Source organism: Embiotoca jacksoni, unplaced genomic scaffold (assembly GCF_022577435.1).
Source record: "Embiotoca jacksoni isolate LCO1_2020_lvr unplaced genomic scaffold, fEmbJac1.0.p SCAF_71, whole genome shotgun sequence".
NCBI lineage: Eukaryota > Metazoa > Chordata > Actinopteri > Embiotocidae > Embiotoca > Embiotoca jacksoni.
The window spans coordinates 409,809-427,594 of NW_027185427.1; the positions used below are offsets into that span (position 1 = coordinate 409,809).

The window sequence follows — 17,786 nt, forward strand, 5'->3', positions numbered from 1 at the left end:
AAACATTTTGTATTCAATTTTATTTGTATATACTGCATTTTTTCATTTTTTTATTTTATATTTATTGTATCTATTGATCTATTCCGTCGATGCAAAAATATCGTAGGAGAAAAAGACAAATAAAAATAGCATATTATTCCTCTGCAAGAATTTCATCATGAAGTTGAACAGTTTTGTTACTTCTCTCAATATTAATCCATTTGAGAGTTTGAACATGATCTTTAAATTCACCCGAACATCCGGTGAAGTTTGGGGGGAGATTTTTGACATTCTACATTTATAAGTGAAAAAATTGGCATCGAGAATTAATACATTTATAATGAACTCAAAATTATGATTTTCGTGTTCAAAATAAGTGATAACATTTTAACATTTAGTTTCAATATTAATATTTATTTTGCCCCATCATATAATCTTCCATTCTAGACCAGAAAATAAAAGAATGTGTACAATGGTAAAATAAATGTATTAATGATTCTGGTTCATTTGTTTTCAATGTCCAAACATTTTTAAAAGTATAGATTGGTTGGATATGTATCGTGATTTTATATAATACAGAGTTGATTCCGGCAGTAGCCAGTTGGTACCCGTAAAAATGTCCCAAAAAGCTTTCCCCCCTCGGACCTGGGTTATTGATTAGGCAGCCGTTGGCAGCTGGCCTGTGACGTAACGCCTCGTGCTCAAATCGTCAGTCCTCGGCGTTTTCCGGAACTCCTCGCGCCTCTTGAGCGCCGCGAGATGCTGCTTATGTCACAGCGGCAGCAGTCGGTCCGGCGGAGCTGAGGATGATGGCGGCCACCGACCCGATTCTCCTCCGGTCCGTTTGATCCAGAACCAGCACCGTCACCACTCAGACACCCGCTGCGATGGAAGGATACGTGTTTCCGAACCAGGACCAGCTGCTGCAGTTCCTGCGGAGGCTCAAGGAGGTTTTCGACGTCTGTGACGAGGACGCCGACGGCTTCATCCGGGTGGAGCACCTGGTGGACCTCGGTCTTCAGTTCGGTCAAGGAGACGAGGTGAGGCGGGCTCCGTTACATCCACACTCAGGTGTTTAACTCAGGTGTTCACGACGTCAATTTGTGACAGGTGTTGACAGACAGACTCGAGCCGCAGACAACCTGTCCTCCGTGTCCACGGTCTCAGGTGAGCGCGAGGCTCGTTTTGACGTCACTTTCCTCCGCTCGCGCTCTGCTCTTCTCTCTGACGTGTGCGTCACTGAACGAGCTGAATGAAGACACCTGAGCTGTCTGCTGTGCTGCGGTTTGACTGATATGAAGGAAGACCTGTCATACGGGTTCTGTTCGTGTCCCTGTGCTGTGACGTCATGTGTGTCCACCTGTGGTTTCCATACCATTAAACGGTTCCAGCCTATTTAACAGCATAAAACAGCTTCACTTGAAGGACGTCTGTGGTGGTTGGATTTAATACATCAGTCTTAAATAGGAGGACGTTGGTGTGTACAGGCCTTATGATTTACAACATATTAAATGTAATTTATTCGGCCACTGTGGGACATTTTTAACCTCCTTAACTTCCTGGAACATCTGATTTTTATTACTCTTGCTTCAATGTGATGAAATACTTTCATTGATAAAAATACAGCGATCAGCTGGTATTTAACAAACAGTTGGGATGTTTTACAAATTCAAATGTTCACAATTGATTCACCATAATATTAATAATAATATAATAAATATATTATAGTGTATATATACTGACATCAAACTGCTGGAAGTTCCACTCCTGACAGAAGCCCCAGTCGACCAGAACATAATGTGGCCTCAGGACATGCCGGTCCTGATCAGTGCTGTCCATGGTGCTGAACCAGAGCTGAAGGGTTTGTAGTGAAGAATTACAGCTGTAGTTTTAACAGTGCTGTGACACCCCCTCCACTCTGAAGGGCCCTGTAGCAGGACCGGACACATCTGTGATTAACCCTCCTGTTGTCCTCGGGTCAAAATGACCCGCAGCTGTGTTCAACCAAGTTCTATTTTATTTCTATATTTTTATATTTTTTGGGATCATTGGTCATCATTCTTTAAAGAAACCCTCACAGCCTCCCTGTCACCAATGATCCCCAAAAAATATGAAAATAAAATAGAACTTGCTTGAACACAGCTGCGGGTCATTTTGACCCAAGGACAGCACAAGGGTTAAAACACGAGTATTGGAAGGTTCCCAAACGTGCTTAGACATAAAAGGGATGCATCTCTGTTGTGCTTTATTTCTGTTGCATCAAATCTGTCTGCAGTTCAAAGTTTATAGAGCAGGTTCAGTAACATCACTGTCACTGACTCACTGTTCAAGGCTGTTATTTACTCTGATTTACAGTTTTGAGGAGGCAGAAGTCAAAATGTCAGTCTTTAGTGGAGTTTTCTCGGTCCGACACCCCTCACTGTGGCGTTAACCTCATCATTCCTGGTGATGACAACAAGCAGATTTATTGCATTTCGAAATCTTCCCATGTGTCTCTGATCCATAGAGCCCAAGGTTATTCATTTTGGCCTCACAGCTGTTACTTGGGGATGTTTTTTGAGGTGGACATTTGAGCAAATAGTCTCTGGCTTAAAATAAGTCGTCACTGGGTCGTGTGTCTTTAGTTGGTCCAAATGCAGCGAAGTGAAATCAATTCATTTTCTATTCCAACATGTGACTGAATCCATGAACCTGTCAGGGATCAGCAACTGAAGAAGTACAACTCTTCAGTCACATTGATTGGGTGTATAATCTCAGTACATCTACATGAAAGACAGTGGTTCCCAACTTTTATGTCTTTGTGACCACTTTATATGAAGCACATCACATATTTTTGTGATTTTTCTCCTCTTACACTGGTTCATTTTAGCTCCAAAGGGATATCTAAATGTTCTGTCTGATGTTGTACCTTGTCACAGCACTGGTGCAGCAGATAGGGCCTGTTTCTGGTTCAGTCCATGGAGAGTTCCCTGCCGATCTGTAGTTCAGTACCATGGAGAGCTCAGTGCCAATCTGTAGTTCAGCACCATGGAGAGCTCAGTACCAATCTGTAGTTCAGCACCATGGAGAGCTCAGTACCAATCTCAGGTTCAGTACCATGGAGAGCTCGGTGCCAATCTGTAGTTCAGCACCATGGAGAGCTCAGTACCAATCTCAGGTTCAGTACCATGGAGAGCTCAGTGCCAATCTGTAGTTCAGTACCATGGAGAGCTCAGTGCCAATCTGTAGTTCAGTACCATGGAGAGCTCAGTGCCAATCTGTAGTTCAGTACCATGGAGAGCTCAGTGCCAATCTCAGGTTCAGTGCTGTATTATTTGTATTAATTGAAGTGTTGTGACTGAAAACATGACTGTTTTTGGGGTGATGCTGGACAGACCTGCTTCCAAGTGAAAGTCTCTTCATGATGACGTGCATATACACATGGAGGATCTGATGGTTTGGAGTCGGTCTGATTCACTGTGTGTTGTAATTATTGATGGACTTTAAAGTTCAGCATTGTCTCCACATTTTGTTAGTTTCAATATGCTGAAATTCAACCAGCAAAGAATGTGTATAATAGATAATATGTTATAATAAACAACACACTGCAGTTATTTTGAAGGTCAAAGTTGTGTTATTGTCATGTCTTTATAACCTCTTCCTGTTGGTGGGTTTCAGGTTTCAGAGGATGTTGTGTTTGTTATGCAGATCATGGATGTTACAGGGTTCATAAATATACCACCAGAAGACCTCTCAGTTCTCTCTCAGATTGATCGCACTGGGTTGTTCAAACTCTGCTGTGTAAATCAGGATCTTGGAAGACAAAGAAACGATGGTGTTGTAGAAATGTGCGTTCGTAGTGGATGAAACAGGTTAAACCCTGGAAGCGCTCAGATAAATGATGTCGAACAGTGAGATGGCGCCTGAACACCCAGAACACCGTTACTAAAAATAACTCGGCTGTACTAAAAGGAAGCTACTTCTTCATCTTCCTCCTCCCCTCTCGCTGTTCCTCTTATCTCTGTGTTCTTTGTCACCGTGGCGACGGGAGCTTCACGCGGAGTCTCCGAGCGGATTGGTTGATTAAAAAGTAATGAATGATCCGCCCAGCTGCAGAAGGCAGCCTATGAGCTCTGCTCTCAGTGACAAACCGCTTTCTCCACGCTGTGAGGATTAAAGAAGGCTGCATATGAAACATCTGGATTTCTCGTGTTTATTCGTGCACACGCTGTATTTTCAACACGTGTTTCATGTTTAAAACCTGTTTCTAGCCTCTAAAATTTGGCCATTGGTTTCCATTCATTTCACGCACTGATGCCAGTTGGCAGATTAATGATGGTTGTCGTGTTGTCAAATATCTGAGAGACTTGAGAATCTGAGAGCTGCTCGACTCTGAGCTGTGATTTGGGGAAATGAAAAGATCGTCTGAATTTAATCGCTTCTTTTATTGTTCTGTAGCCAACGCTGCGCTGTCGCTTTAATATATACATGCTGATGAAATACCTTTGTTTATACATCATCCTCTAACTTCTGCTCAGTTGTTCTGTCACAATCAGGTTCGACGTTCATTGGTGGACGTGATGATTTTAAGCATCATAAAAAGATCTCTGATTTTATCTGAATTCAAACATGTTTCTGCCTCAAGAATCACAGATGAAAACACAAACAGCTTCACTGTCTGTGGTGAGAGAGACGAGTCCTGACGGTCACTCTGACTGACGCCTGTGTGACGGCATGTGTGTGCGTGTGCGTGTGAGAAGCCGACTCACAACGTGTCCTCTGCTCTCCACAGTTCGCTTCTACCTGTTCATCCAGACTCAGATTCACTCTACTAACGCTGAGATTCAAACCTGTCAGTCAGATAATATTTCCATCGTCTGCTCGGGAAAAAATTTCCCCTCGGGGATTAATAAAGTAAATACCTACCTACCTACCTAAGTGTGACTGTCTCACACACACACACACACACACACACACACACACACACACACACACACACACACACACATTCTCCTGTCGAGTCATCTCAACCAGAGGACACGTTACGTCAACTTAGTGTGAAGATGATGAGGAGGCAGAAATACGACATCATCAGCAGAGCAAAGAAACATAAAAAACCGGTGGCTCAGATTATTGTCACTGAAATAATCCTGTAAATATTCACTATTAAAGTATGGTGTTGTTTACATCATCTCCAGATGAAATCAGATGTAATTAAACTCCAGAAGCACGTGATTAGAAAGTGTTCACTGTGATTAAACAGAGCATCTCTGTCTGAAGTGGACCTACAGCCTGACAGCTGACCCGGCTGTGATCCATCAGAACCTGCTGGGTCCTCAGAGAACTGAGACGTTCCTCTGTGCTCACGTTGTTCTGTGTGGACATGAGGAGACAGTTAAGACGAGAGATGTGCAAACGTCTCACTGGGGACATTAAGGACCGTGTTTGACCTTCATCACATCTTCACACATTCTGGAGAAGTCGAAGATTCATTTATTGGTGTTTTTATTCGTTGTTTTATTACCTGTCAGGATGTGAGTGTCTCTGAGTTTCATCATGAACTTCAGCTCTACTTCTATCTATTTTTATTCATCTCCAAAATCCTGAACCTTCATACATTTTAATTGCTGTTATACAACAGATTTTTTTCTTCCCTGGAGACGTTTTGAATTTGCTCCTTTTTCCTCTCAGACGATATTGAGGTGGTTTTACGCTGCAGAATTTTTTTAGCTTCACTAATTTGTCTGGAAATTAAAAGTTTTTATTTGAAGAAAAGTGGAAAATGTGCACAGAGATTTTTTTATGAGCTGACAGGAGATGCAGGAGAGAAAGCGAGTTTAAAAGTGACGAGAACAGCTGACACACCTGCAGAAACATTTTCTGGAGGTTTCACTCGTTGGTTCTGACCCGAAGCTGGAGAGGAGATCAACGGATGGAGGATGTCTCATTGAACGTTGGTGATTGTTGCTGTCTGAATAAATTTCATTTCACTTTTGTGTCTCGCAGGTAAAGAAGTTGACGAAGTATCTGGATCCCAACACTCACGGCAAGATCAACTTCAAGGACTTCTGCCACGGCGTGTTCGCCATCAAAGGTGAGAGAAGCACACGTGAACAGAGGAGTTATATATATCTAGCTAGGAGCATATATAGGATATATATGTCTATATAGGAGCATTTATAGGATATATACATCTATCTAGGAGCATATATAGGATATATATATATATATATATATATATAGGAACATATATAGGATACACTGTATATATCTATATAACAGCCTCCTTCATGTGATGTTTTAGAAGTGATGCTATGTGGTCAGCAAGGGACCGACACAGGCTTTAGGCTAAGATAAGCTAACCAGCTGTGGTTTATCTCCTCCCTCCATCCCTCCCTCCTTCCCTCCCTCCTTCCCTCCCTCCTTCCCTCCCTTCCTTCCTCCCTTCCAGGTTGTGAGGAGATACTAAATATGGCTGTGGGTCCTCGAGGTCTGTCCTCCAGCCAGCCGGCTGTTACAGACAACGGTTATGTTTACCAGGTACGATCCTCAGCTCTCTGATGTCATGCTGGATAAACACTCAGTTTTCTGACGCATTAATTAACGATGTTTAAATGAAACCGAATTCAACTAAAAGTCAATGAGACACTGACTTTTCAAACATTTCAGTTCAAACGTCAGATTTTGTACAAAGTTTCTCACAAGTCTGATTGACTATTTAGTCCTGGATAGTCGACATGTTTACATCATAACTTGTGAGTATATGTGACGTTTAACTTTTTTGATTATGAGTTGCCATTAGTAACTTTTCATCATGTTTTTCTGGAAGAAAGAGGCGTCCACAGAGCTGCCTGCTTCATTATCAGATGCGAAATACAACTTCAAATACATTAAAAGTACCTTCTGAGATAAATGAAAGATTTCCCATTTTACACCTGATATTTTATTTTGCTGGCAGCGCTGCAGCTTCCACGCAGCTCTGACGTGACTCCAACATGCATGAATAATAAATACTTCTATGAATATGCAGCGGATCATACATTACTGTGTGTGTTGCTGCTCATGTCCCTGCCAGAGAGCAGCCCAACAGGACAGTTGCTTAGCAACAAGAGAGTGGTAGAGCGAGGGAGGGACTGGGGTGGTGAGAGAGCTGGAGGCGGGGCTTCTTCCTCACCCGTCAGTGTGATTCAAACATGAACGACTGCAGAGCTGCATGTGTGTGAAGGAGCTTCAGTGGATCTTTCATGTGGACGACACACACACACACACACACACACCGGTGTGACTGGTGGCGGTGGACTGGAGAGGAGGCGCATGGTGGGCACACTCAGATGGTAAGAGGGGGGGAGGGTGTGTGTGTGAGAGAGAGAGAGAGACTTTTATTGATTGAATTTCTGTGAAAAGCCAAACTGCTGAAGCTCCAGTGGTTTCCAGGCTCCGCCCACACAGGTGTTTTCACTCAGGTTGCTAATTGCAGCTGTTCTCAGGACTAAGTGTGTGTTCACACCGACCCCAGTTTCTTTCACCTTCACCTGTCATCATGTCTGCTGTGAAGGAGGTCTGTTGGGCTGAGACTTATTGAAGGTTACAGACTCCACCTGGTGAACAGAAGGAGCTCCCAGTGGATGAACCCTGAAGAGACCTCTGAATGTTTTAGTTTAGTTTTAGTATTTGATTATTGATTCACACAGAAGTCTCTCAGTCAGAGCGTCGGAGGAGCTCTCAGGGTTTCCTTCTGTGTTTTGGGAGTTGGGCTGTGGAGGTGGAAGATGAGCTGGATGCTGAATGAATTCAGTCTGAAGTTCACCTGATTCACATGTTTTCCTGCTGAACAATTTGGTCTCCGTTAATGCTCTGACTTCCTCGTTGACTCTTCATCGTTCCACATCTGCACACACGCCTCCTCATCTCAGACACAACATGTGTATAATTGATGAATGAAAGATCGACTGCTGCGTCTGCTGGACTCTGTGTGTCCTCATAGGAAGACCGAAATCAAAGTGTTCGGTAAGAACGGCATGAAATCTACCTGTTTTGAGGAGAAGATCGTGTGTGTGTGTGTGTGTGTGTGTGTGTGTGTGTGTGTGTGTGTGTGTGTGTGTATATGTTGGGTGTGACCTTGTCATGGTACCTCAGTCGGGTGAAGCCAGACACAGACGTGCATTATTAATATAGATATGTGGGGCATGCTGCATCCCAGGAGATCAGAAACCACAGACGCTCTGTGGGATCATCGGTTTATGAAATCCTGTTTAAAACGTACCTGATTAAATGAAATGCAGCTGCGTGGAAAGAAAACCGATCAGATGTACAGAGAACAACTTCCTCCAATCAGAGGGGCTGTTTCTCTGCCATCAGCTGAGCTGCAGTGTCACGTTGACGCAGGTTTAAACTTGTTAACTAGAACAAACACCCGTCATCTCTAAACTTTCTGCTGCGTCCTCTGGTTTAAACCCCGGCTGTGGTGCAGCTGACCTGCAGAACGCTTCCCCAGACATGAAGCTGACCTGAACCAGCATCGGACTCTCGTGTTTACTAACCTACACACCACTAGAGGTCGCTGTAGCTCAAGTTTTAACCCAAACGTGCTTCAAGGTCGAGCGTTCAGTTTGAAAATGTTCGTAAAGCTTCAGTTCATTATGATCCGAACTGTCCCGGGTCAAAGTACGACTGTCAGACTGTGACAGATTACACAGCAGGGATATCAGAGCAAAATGTGTTATCACAATTTTGTTTCTATCAAAACTATATATTAATACATATTTTGTGATAATTAAAAGTTCTGCTTCATAATTTAAATGATAAAAAAAAGCAGTGTACAGCAAAAAATGTCCTGAATGAATCCATGTATGGTGGAGTTGCTCTGAACGCTTCGTAGATATTAGAAGATATTTATTTCTGATGTCCAACGGAGATGATTGGAATATTTTCCATCATCAAATCAACTTTGAAATGTTGAAATGAGCTTTTTGAAATGTTGTGCACGGAGATGTTGACGACCTCTTCGTCCGTCTGGAGTTATGTGCGTGTTGAGTCTGATTATCAGCCGCACATATTCATAGTGATGGAAATGAGAAAGTTAAGGTCCTCTATGCTGGAGTTTATCTGTTCTACAGAAACTGCTGATGAAGTTTTGGTTATTTCGTTTGTGTGTGCAGAACGGTGAGGCGAAGCTGGGCCCTCCGATCATCATGTGCACGCGCTCCTACCCAGAATGCAGTGCGTACGGAGAGGGCTGTGGTGCTGACGGGGAGTGTGACATGGAGAGCAGCACTGAGAACGCCAACAGCTCCGCCTCCCTGCATCCGATACGCCGAGACAGGTCAGTCACAAGCACACCTGAGAGGAGGCGTGATGGAGACTTCCTGCATCACATCCAGTGACACTAACCTGTGCTGTACACTTCCAGCCACCTGATTGGTTCAGCGTCTGCGTCCGTCATCTCGGGGGAGGAGCAGTTTGAGGACTACGGTGAAGGCGAAGACGTGGACTTCACTCCCAGCAGCCCTTGTCCTGAAGAGGACACCCGAACAAACGGCTTCTCCGACCTGGGCTCCTCGCTCCCCTCCAGGTCGCTGCTCAATCTGGAAACACACACACAACACACACACACACACACACACACACACACACACACACACACACACACACACACACAGTTCCAAGAAACTATGACGGAGTGACTCTCCAGGTTGATTTTTATTCAGATGTTGTGACGTCACACGACACAGCAGCTCCGACAGAAACACTCATGACAGCGTTGGTAAACGATGCTGCTGTCTGAAACACGTGACGTTGATGGATCTGTTGTTAAACATTGATCATATCCAGTTAAACTCTGCTGATGCTGCAATCATTCATCAGAAGCTGACTTTCTCTGTCAGCCATGTTGATCGTTTGATGCTGGAGCTGTTGAACGCTTCCAGTTTGGATTTCTGAAAGCTCAGTTTCAAACTAGGAATGCACAAAAATAAAGAACGCAAACATAAATTGCTCGACTCCCACAATGCAATGCACAGACGAGAAAAACGGATGCAAAACATTTAACAAATTGTAGAAAGTAAAAGGAGAACTAAATGCATTTCTCACTGCAGAGTCCTGCAGGTGCTTTCTGTCAGCGATCCGTGTTCACATGTTTTATATATTTGACTGACACGTGTTGATGTGTGTTTGTCACGTGTTTGACTGACACGTGTTGATGTGTTTGTCGCTGCAGTGCAGGAGAAACTCCTCAGAAGATGCGGCAGCTGTACAACAGTGAGCTGCTGGACATCTACTGCTCTCAGTGCTGCAAGAAGGTGAACCTGCTCAACGACCTGGAGGCTCGACTCAGGAACCTGAAGGCCAACAGGTGGAACACACACACACACACACACACACACACACACGTACGTGAGCATCCTCACGCAGGTTGCTGCCTCAGCATCACCTCGCTTAACAGAACTCAGATTAACGTTCAGCCTTAAAATCCTCCCTCTTGTTCATTCCTGACAGCAGACGCTGCAACCGCATCACAGGGTGAGCCTGAGCAGTTGCCATAGCAACTGTATCCCAGTCTGCCCGGATGACTGGTGTTTGAGGTTACTATATTGTTGCTGTAGTTGTAGTTAAACACCAGTGAGTCTCTGTGACAGTTGGAGGCTAAGAGCAGCTCGTAACGGTTCATCTGTTAAAACCACATGATGAAGAGATGTGTGTGTGTGTGTGACTCTGTGTCTCTCTCGTGTTTCAGCCCAAACAGAAAGATTTCCAGCACAGCGTTTGGACGGTGAGTCACATGACCTTCCTCCCAATGACCTTTTAACCAGAGACACTGCAGTGTGTCATCATTTACATCATGGGACAGAGTGGACAGATCAGAGATGACTTCAGCATCGCAGCAGATAAACGTGTCATTATAGAGTCGTATAATTGATGAGCAGCTTCAGAGGCCTGCACATGTCACACCACCATGTTGTGTGTGTGTGTGTGTGTGTGTGTGTGTGTGTGTGTGTGTCCTCTGCAGTCAGCTGTTCCAGGCCAACCACAGTGTGTTCGGGTCCAGTCAGGGCAGCAGCACCGAGGATCTGTTCACAGACAGCATCGACTCCTGCGACCTCGACATCACAGAGAAGGTACGCACACACACACACTGATGTTTTTATCTCAGATCTAAATCAGACTGAACTTTGGTTTCCAGAACAGTTTCAATTACTTTGAAAGGATTCAAAAATTTCCCGAAAAGATTCGCTCTGGATTTCAGTCACCGTTGAAATGTTCCCATCATGCATTGTGTCTACAGAACTTTTGATTAAAGCGTCAGGTCCATGTTGTCTGGTGCCAGTGTGGGTTTCCTGCGGGTCCAGTCTGAAGACATGTGGTTGTGTGACTGTAGCTGTGTGACTGTCAGCCTGACGGTTGGATGGACCATGTATGAAACAAGACAAGGCTTTTAATTTAATATCAAGGCTTTTAATTTGAAATATACACAGGAAGTTGTGGCATGTGGCCACCTAAACAGTGTAACTTTTCATTGTTTAGGCAGCTGGGAGTTTAGAAAGAAACAGGAAAAAACAGAGTTGTTGTTGTAAATTAACATTTAACACAATTAGTAAACTGAGTCGGTTAAACAAGTCTTATTCTCGGAGCAACATTTCTTCCTTTCTCCACAAAAGCTGCAGTGATACGAGACATCAGACCTTCTTCTTGCAACTGGGGATAACTTTCAATATAGATTCATCTGCTCGATATTTTCTCAGCTAAATGGTTTGATAAAATATCAAAACATAGTTACATCAAAGCCCACGTTGACGTCATCAGATGATATCTAATTAATTATAATGATAATGATATTTTTTCTTGAAACGATCACTAATTGTTGCAGCTTTCGTTTGGAGGAAATAAAATCTGCCGTCTTCATCTCCCATAAAACCTGATTTCTGTGCAGAGTGTTGATATGAGTGTTAATGTTACCAGAGCTGTTTAAACATGTAACCAGGCTCCTGATTGGTTGACACCAGTTTTACTGACCAGCAGAAATGTTTGACGGTATCAAAGTCAGAACAAAAACATAAAGCAAATTTCAGGTTTGTTCAAAACTGTAACTGAGCAAAAACAGCACAGATGCAAGTTAAGTGAACGTGTGAAGATGATGATTATTATTATTATTTTTTTGTATTTCAGCTCTTTGATATGACTTTGCAGTGACTGACATAAACGGCTGACCTTGTCTTCCTTTGAGGGGAAACGCTGACATACTACACAACACGCATTGTTGTCATGTTTAATCCGGTGTGACGACCAGCTGAAGGCCAAATGAACACATGAACCTGAGCTGTCCTGGATCCAGCATTCACACTCTCTTCATACGCTTCATCACAGTTTCTGTTAGTCGGCACATTTAAAAAAAACATGAATACAGCGAACTATGTACCTTTACACCTTTACACTAACCAATATTCAGTTTTCTGTCTGCTTTGTGTGCACTGAGCTGCAGCTCCATGATTTCCTGTCAGCTGGTGAACAGACGGGCTGTAAATCTGTGGTTCAGAGGACACGCCTGCAGCCTCGTCCTCAGCTAGACGTGTCCCTGAGACGAGTCAAACGCCTGCTTGTGTCTCTTTCAGGTCAGTTATCTGGAGAAGAAGGTGACGGAGTTGGAGAGCGACAGTCTGGCCAATGGAGACCTGAAGTCCAAACTCAAACAGGAGAACACACATCTTGTACACAGGTAGGACAACACACACACACACACACACACACTGACTGACAGAAGAGTTTAAGTCTGCTTTTTTAAAACTGTATTTATTTTAATCTTTTATTACCGAAAATATAAAACATAAAAAGATAAGTTATTTACAAAAGAAATAATTCAAAGTTTTCAATATACAGAACACACAAAAGGTGGTTCATAGAAAATGACCACAAACACAATCTATTTTCAATAAATCCGATTATAAAAGAAATCCCAACACACAGAGCGAACCAACAAAAACGCAGCCCAAGAAAAAACACAAAGAAAATAAATACTGTTCCGTCTCAAAAGGTTATCTGATAAAGGAGAAAATCAAAAACAAACCTGGCACCCCAAAACACTCTCAACCAACTCAAACCCAGTGTCTTATAGAAACGTAAAGAAGAATCGCTGTGTGCACGGGAACGTGACGAAGACGCTTGTGGTTTCTCTCCTTCGTCCCAGGGTGCACGAGCTGGAGGAGCAGGTGAAGGACGCCGAGACGAAGGCCGATCAGAGTCTGGAGGAGGAGATGAAGCGGCATCGGGAGGCTTACAGCAAGATGGAGAGAGACAGGAACACCGAGATCGACCTGCTGTGTAACAGGTAAACGCACAACCACAGACCGACAGGGAAACTTCAGCCGCGACGCTCGACGTGCTTCAACTGGCTGAAGTCGAGGTCTGAAACCATCACATGGAAACACGGACGGTTATTATTCTCCGTCACCACAAACTACACCAGGTGGTCCGACAGGTGCTGCAGTTCTGTGTAGTTCACTGAAACTGTGTGTGTGTGTGTGTGTGTGTGTGTGTGTGTGTGTGTGTGTGAGACAGGGTACAGCAGTTGGAAGACGAGAATGGAGAGATGAAGTTAAACGTGTGCAGACTGAAGTCTCAGACGGAGAAACTGGACCAGGTGAGTCCGGTTTTCTTTCTCACATATTTTTCATACAGTTTTGTAAACGGTAAATTCCTCCAACGACACTGGTTCTTAATGTAATCCAAAAGTTAGAGAGTTTTATTTTGAAAAGGAAGTGATTGTAAAGTGAAGAATTTTCTGCCATCATCGTTTCCTGGTTCAAGTTTGAGCACTCGTAAATAACTATTATATATTATAACTATTATTTATGCCATATTACTGATACTCTGAGTGTCCTTCTAGGTAAATAATATATATAATAATAGGAGAGGGAGTGTGAATTTATGTCACAACAATGGTTTCCTGCAGGAGAAGCAGAGGATGACGGACAAGCTGGAGGACACGAGTCTGAGGCTGAAGGATGAGATGGACCTTTACAGGAAGATCATGGACAAGCTGTGGCAGAACCGCCACGACTTTCAGAAGGAGAAGGAGTCCATGCAGGAGGTGAGGCAGGATGTCTCAACAACAACTCGCCCACAATATTCAACAAAGATGAGATGAGAAATGTTTTGGAGGTCCGCTTCAGTGCGTCTTTCCTCTGCAGCTGATCGATGACCTCCGCCGGGAGCTGGAGTATCTGCAGTGCTTCAAGCTGGAGATGGAGCATCCTGGGAAAGGAAAGGGGCTGTCGGAGTTGAACGCCAAGGCCAGGGAGACCGAGATGGAGCACGAAGTGAAGAGACTCAAACAGGTCAGAACTCACTCAGCTCGGTTCTCCCGTCCTCGCAGGGTTCTGCTGCTCGGTCGGTTCAGATCACGGGACAGTCGGTCCGCTTCATCCGTCAATATCGGTTCAGTTAACAGAAGCTGTCAATCAAGGTTCCAAAGAGGTCGTGTGGGTGGAGTCAGACTCAATGTGACCAATCATGAGAGGCAGAGTGTTAACCCGTCAGAGCCAGTTAACCCGTTAGAGGAGAGTTAACCCGTTAGAGGAGGTTAACCCGTTAGAGGAGAGTTAACCCGTTAGAGGAGGTTAACCCGTTAGAGGAGGTTAACCTGTTAGTGAGGACGTCCTGCAGAGACTCTCAGACTCTCTTCTCTGTCAGAAGGACTGAAACTGTTGCAGTGTGTTTTAATCTGGTGTGCAAACAGCTGCGTGTTCAGTGTTGGTAACTCGAGATAGTAATAGTTTATTTGACTTTAGAGTTGTGTTACTGCAGGTTAACTCTTTAAACCTCCGTCCACACATTCATCCCTCTGAGGAGATCTTGTCTCTGCTTCTGCAGGAGAACTTTAAGCTGCGGGATCAGAACGACGACTTGAACGCTCAGATTCTCACTCTGAGTCTGTACGAGGCCAAGAACCTGTTCGCCTGTCACACCAAGGCCCAGTGCCTGGCGGCGGAGATCGACAACGCCTCCAGGGACGAGGTGAGTCTGTCGCCGGGCGGACGAGACGCTCGCTGTTGACGTGACCGCCGTTTTAATGCACCTCTCTCTCCCTGTCTGTCAGCTGGTGGACGCTCTGAAGGAGCAGGAGGAGATCAACCTGCGTCTGAGGCAGTACATGGACAAAATCATTCTGGCCATTCTGGACCACAACCCGTCCATCCTGGAGATCAAGGGTTAAACATCTCACACACACACACACACACACACACACACACACACACACACACACACACACACACACACACTGGTGATAGTGTAGCTCTGCTTATCTAAACGCAGCGGTTTGAAGTGGTCTTCCTTCAGATTTCAGTCCTGCTGGATGTCGATTCAATAAATATATAACTGGTGTTTTCCATCCTGCTTCTGATTTCACTCTGCAAGTTGTTCTCTCTTCGAACATTTAAAACTTCTGTTGCACACAAAATGCTTTGTAGATTTTTTTCACCAATTTAATACTTTTGATGTGAACTGCAAACAGTAGGAAATACCTGGTTAGCATTAGCGGTACTTCCAATACAGCTGGCATCCGAAAGAACTGTAAACAGTGAGGTTTGTATTGGTGAAATCAAATTATAAATGATATCTGTAGATTAAATTCAGTCAAATGTCTATAAATCAATCATGCATGTGAATCCAGCAGAAGAACTAAGTTCTGTCCAGAGAGGGAACTCCACCACGTAGATCCATGACGGCTGCTGTTGAACAGAAGCAGACCGTCTATCATGACACCAACATGGACATCTGAAGGATTACAACTTCAAACTGGAGCTCACATGAAAGTGTTGCTAACCAATGTAGTTTCATAGGCACACACGCACACACGGACACGGACACACACACACACACACGCGCACACGGACACGCACACACGCGCACACACGCACACATATGCACACATGGACACACGCACACACATACGGACACGGACACACGCGCACACACACACACGCACACACACATATGCACACATGGACACACACACACGTGAATCTGCACCTTCACATCCACCTGTTCAGCCTGTCGGTCATTGTTGAGCTGCTCTGCAGTGTTTTGTCCATCAGCAAGCTCTTACATTTGAAAAGATTTGGAATCACACAACAATGAATGGTTCACTTTATTTCTGGATAAACACTGATCTCTACAGCGGCTCCGTCCGGCACGACGGTCCGGACTGATGCAAAAGATTCATTCAAGGCGAATGTAAAAACGGTGAAAACCGCCGACAGGATCCCGTCAGGAGAGTGAAGGTTTTTCACTGCGTTTCTGTCCCTTTTTAATTTTGCTGATTCAACACCACTGAATGTTTACATGATAAATATATGCTGTACACAACATCACAAACATCCTCAGCTGTAGTTCAACTGTTAATGTCAGGAGCTGTGTCTGTGAAACACCTTGAACCTGCCCAGTTTCTCTGTTATAGCGAAGATATTTAAAGGTGCCAATAGCTGCAATCATGTGCCAAATCCAAACATTTCACCGTTTTCACACACAAAAACCTCTTGACACGTAACGGTCGAAGGGCATCGACTCTTCACACGGAGCTTCGATGACGAACTTGCACATCAGACAAACAACAACGTGCAAAGAAACGCTGATCACTGCAGAAGTTTAGCTGTGGCCACTTTCTGTCATCAGAGGAGGAAAAGGACTGGTTTCATTTGGACCTGGTCCTCCTCAAATCCCCTTAAAGGTGCCCTGTGGGGTTTCTGACCACTAGTAGTGCTGTGGAGCAAAGCAGTGAGCTCCTCTCAGTGTTCATGTCTTACATGGCTTTCATACCCTGCCCTTAGTTTCATGTCGTATTGCTAAGCTGGTGGAGGTGATGTGCCTGACAGAATGAATGAAGTAAACGACTGATGACCAACAAACATGGATGTAAACAAGAAGTCAACGGGTCTGTTGCACCTTGATGCATTTTGAGGACATTTGTTGACATGAAAGCTCCTTCAAACCAGATTTTCCTGGTGTGTTCATTCAGATCATTTACAAATTAAACATGACAGGAAGTCCACTGACTCCTGGTTTCCTGCAGTGTGATCGTGAACCGGCCTGGAACCACTTTACTGTCCCTGTGTTGTAAATTAATTCCACCTCCACTAATTTAAATGAAATATGAAACTTAAATATTTTTCCACACGTACTTGCACCCACGATGTGACCTAGATCAGCTAGCCAAACACACCGCGGTGATCCACAGGTGTGTCACAGGTGTGTCACAGTGAGAGTAGTAAACTGTAAGCACTATATTATGTATCAGATGAAAATAGTTTTGCTTCATTGCACAGATCGTTAGTTTTTTTATCCGTTTTTTTTTATTATTATTATACAGGTTTTATCGCATTTGCATACGAGGTATGAAAAATGATTTCATGCAGTCTAGCTATGATTTATTGTTCATTGAGCTTTTTTTTATAATACTGCAATGTTTCTTTATGACACCGTGTTAGTGATTTCATACGTTGTAAATGTTGTACAGAATATAGTTACACTGTTTATGTGCATTCATCCACTCACTACGAAGCCTATTTGAGAGTTTTGACATGAAATATGTGCAGCTTATGTTATATAGCACACATGTCATAGCCAACTTATATTACCTGGAATAATGACATTAAACATGCTGGAAGAAAAATATAGTCTGTCACAAGTCACGTGTTCACTTTGTTTTCTTTGACTTGTTTGCCACACATGAAGCTATGAGTGACTACATGTGTAAATAAAATCTGTTTGCTTTGGCATGACAATGTCAGCGCTGGTTCTTTGTTCTCTGCTGTGTTTTTATTTCTCATTTCTCTCAG

General features: G+C 43.9%; 1 protein-coding gene across 2 annotated transcripts; it reads left to right on the plus strand.

Moving 5' to 3' along the window:
* Positions 1-738: 738 nt before the first annotated feature.
* Positions 739-17,746, plus strand: rab11fip4a (RAB11 family interacting protein 4 (class II) a). 2 transcript variants are annotated; one of them, XM_069177362.1, is made up of 15 exons: positions 739-1,019; positions 5,965-6,052; positions 6,410-6,498; positions 9,117-9,280; positions 9,368-9,529; positions 10,175-10,309; positions 10,691-10,726; positions 10,964-11,072; positions 12,564-12,667; positions 13,136-13,276; positions 13,507-13,588; positions 13,901-14,038; positions 14,139-14,285; positions 14,821-14,964; positions 15,047-17,746. In XM_069177362.1, exons 1-15 carry the CDS (start codon positions 867-869, stop codon positions 15,161-15,163), a joined length of 1,809 nt encoding a protein of 602 aa, XP_069033463.1. In that variant the 5' UTR covers positions 739-866; the 3' UTR covers positions 15,164-17,746. The 2 variants fall into 2 exon arrangements, with proteins under 2 accessions (XP_069033463.1, XP_069033464.1); XM_069177363.1 differs by lacking the exons at positions 739-1,019; positions 5,965-6,052; positions 6,410-6,498 and adding an exon at positions 7,182-7,292.
* The last annotated feature ends 40 nt before the right edge of the window (positions 17,747-17,786 follow it).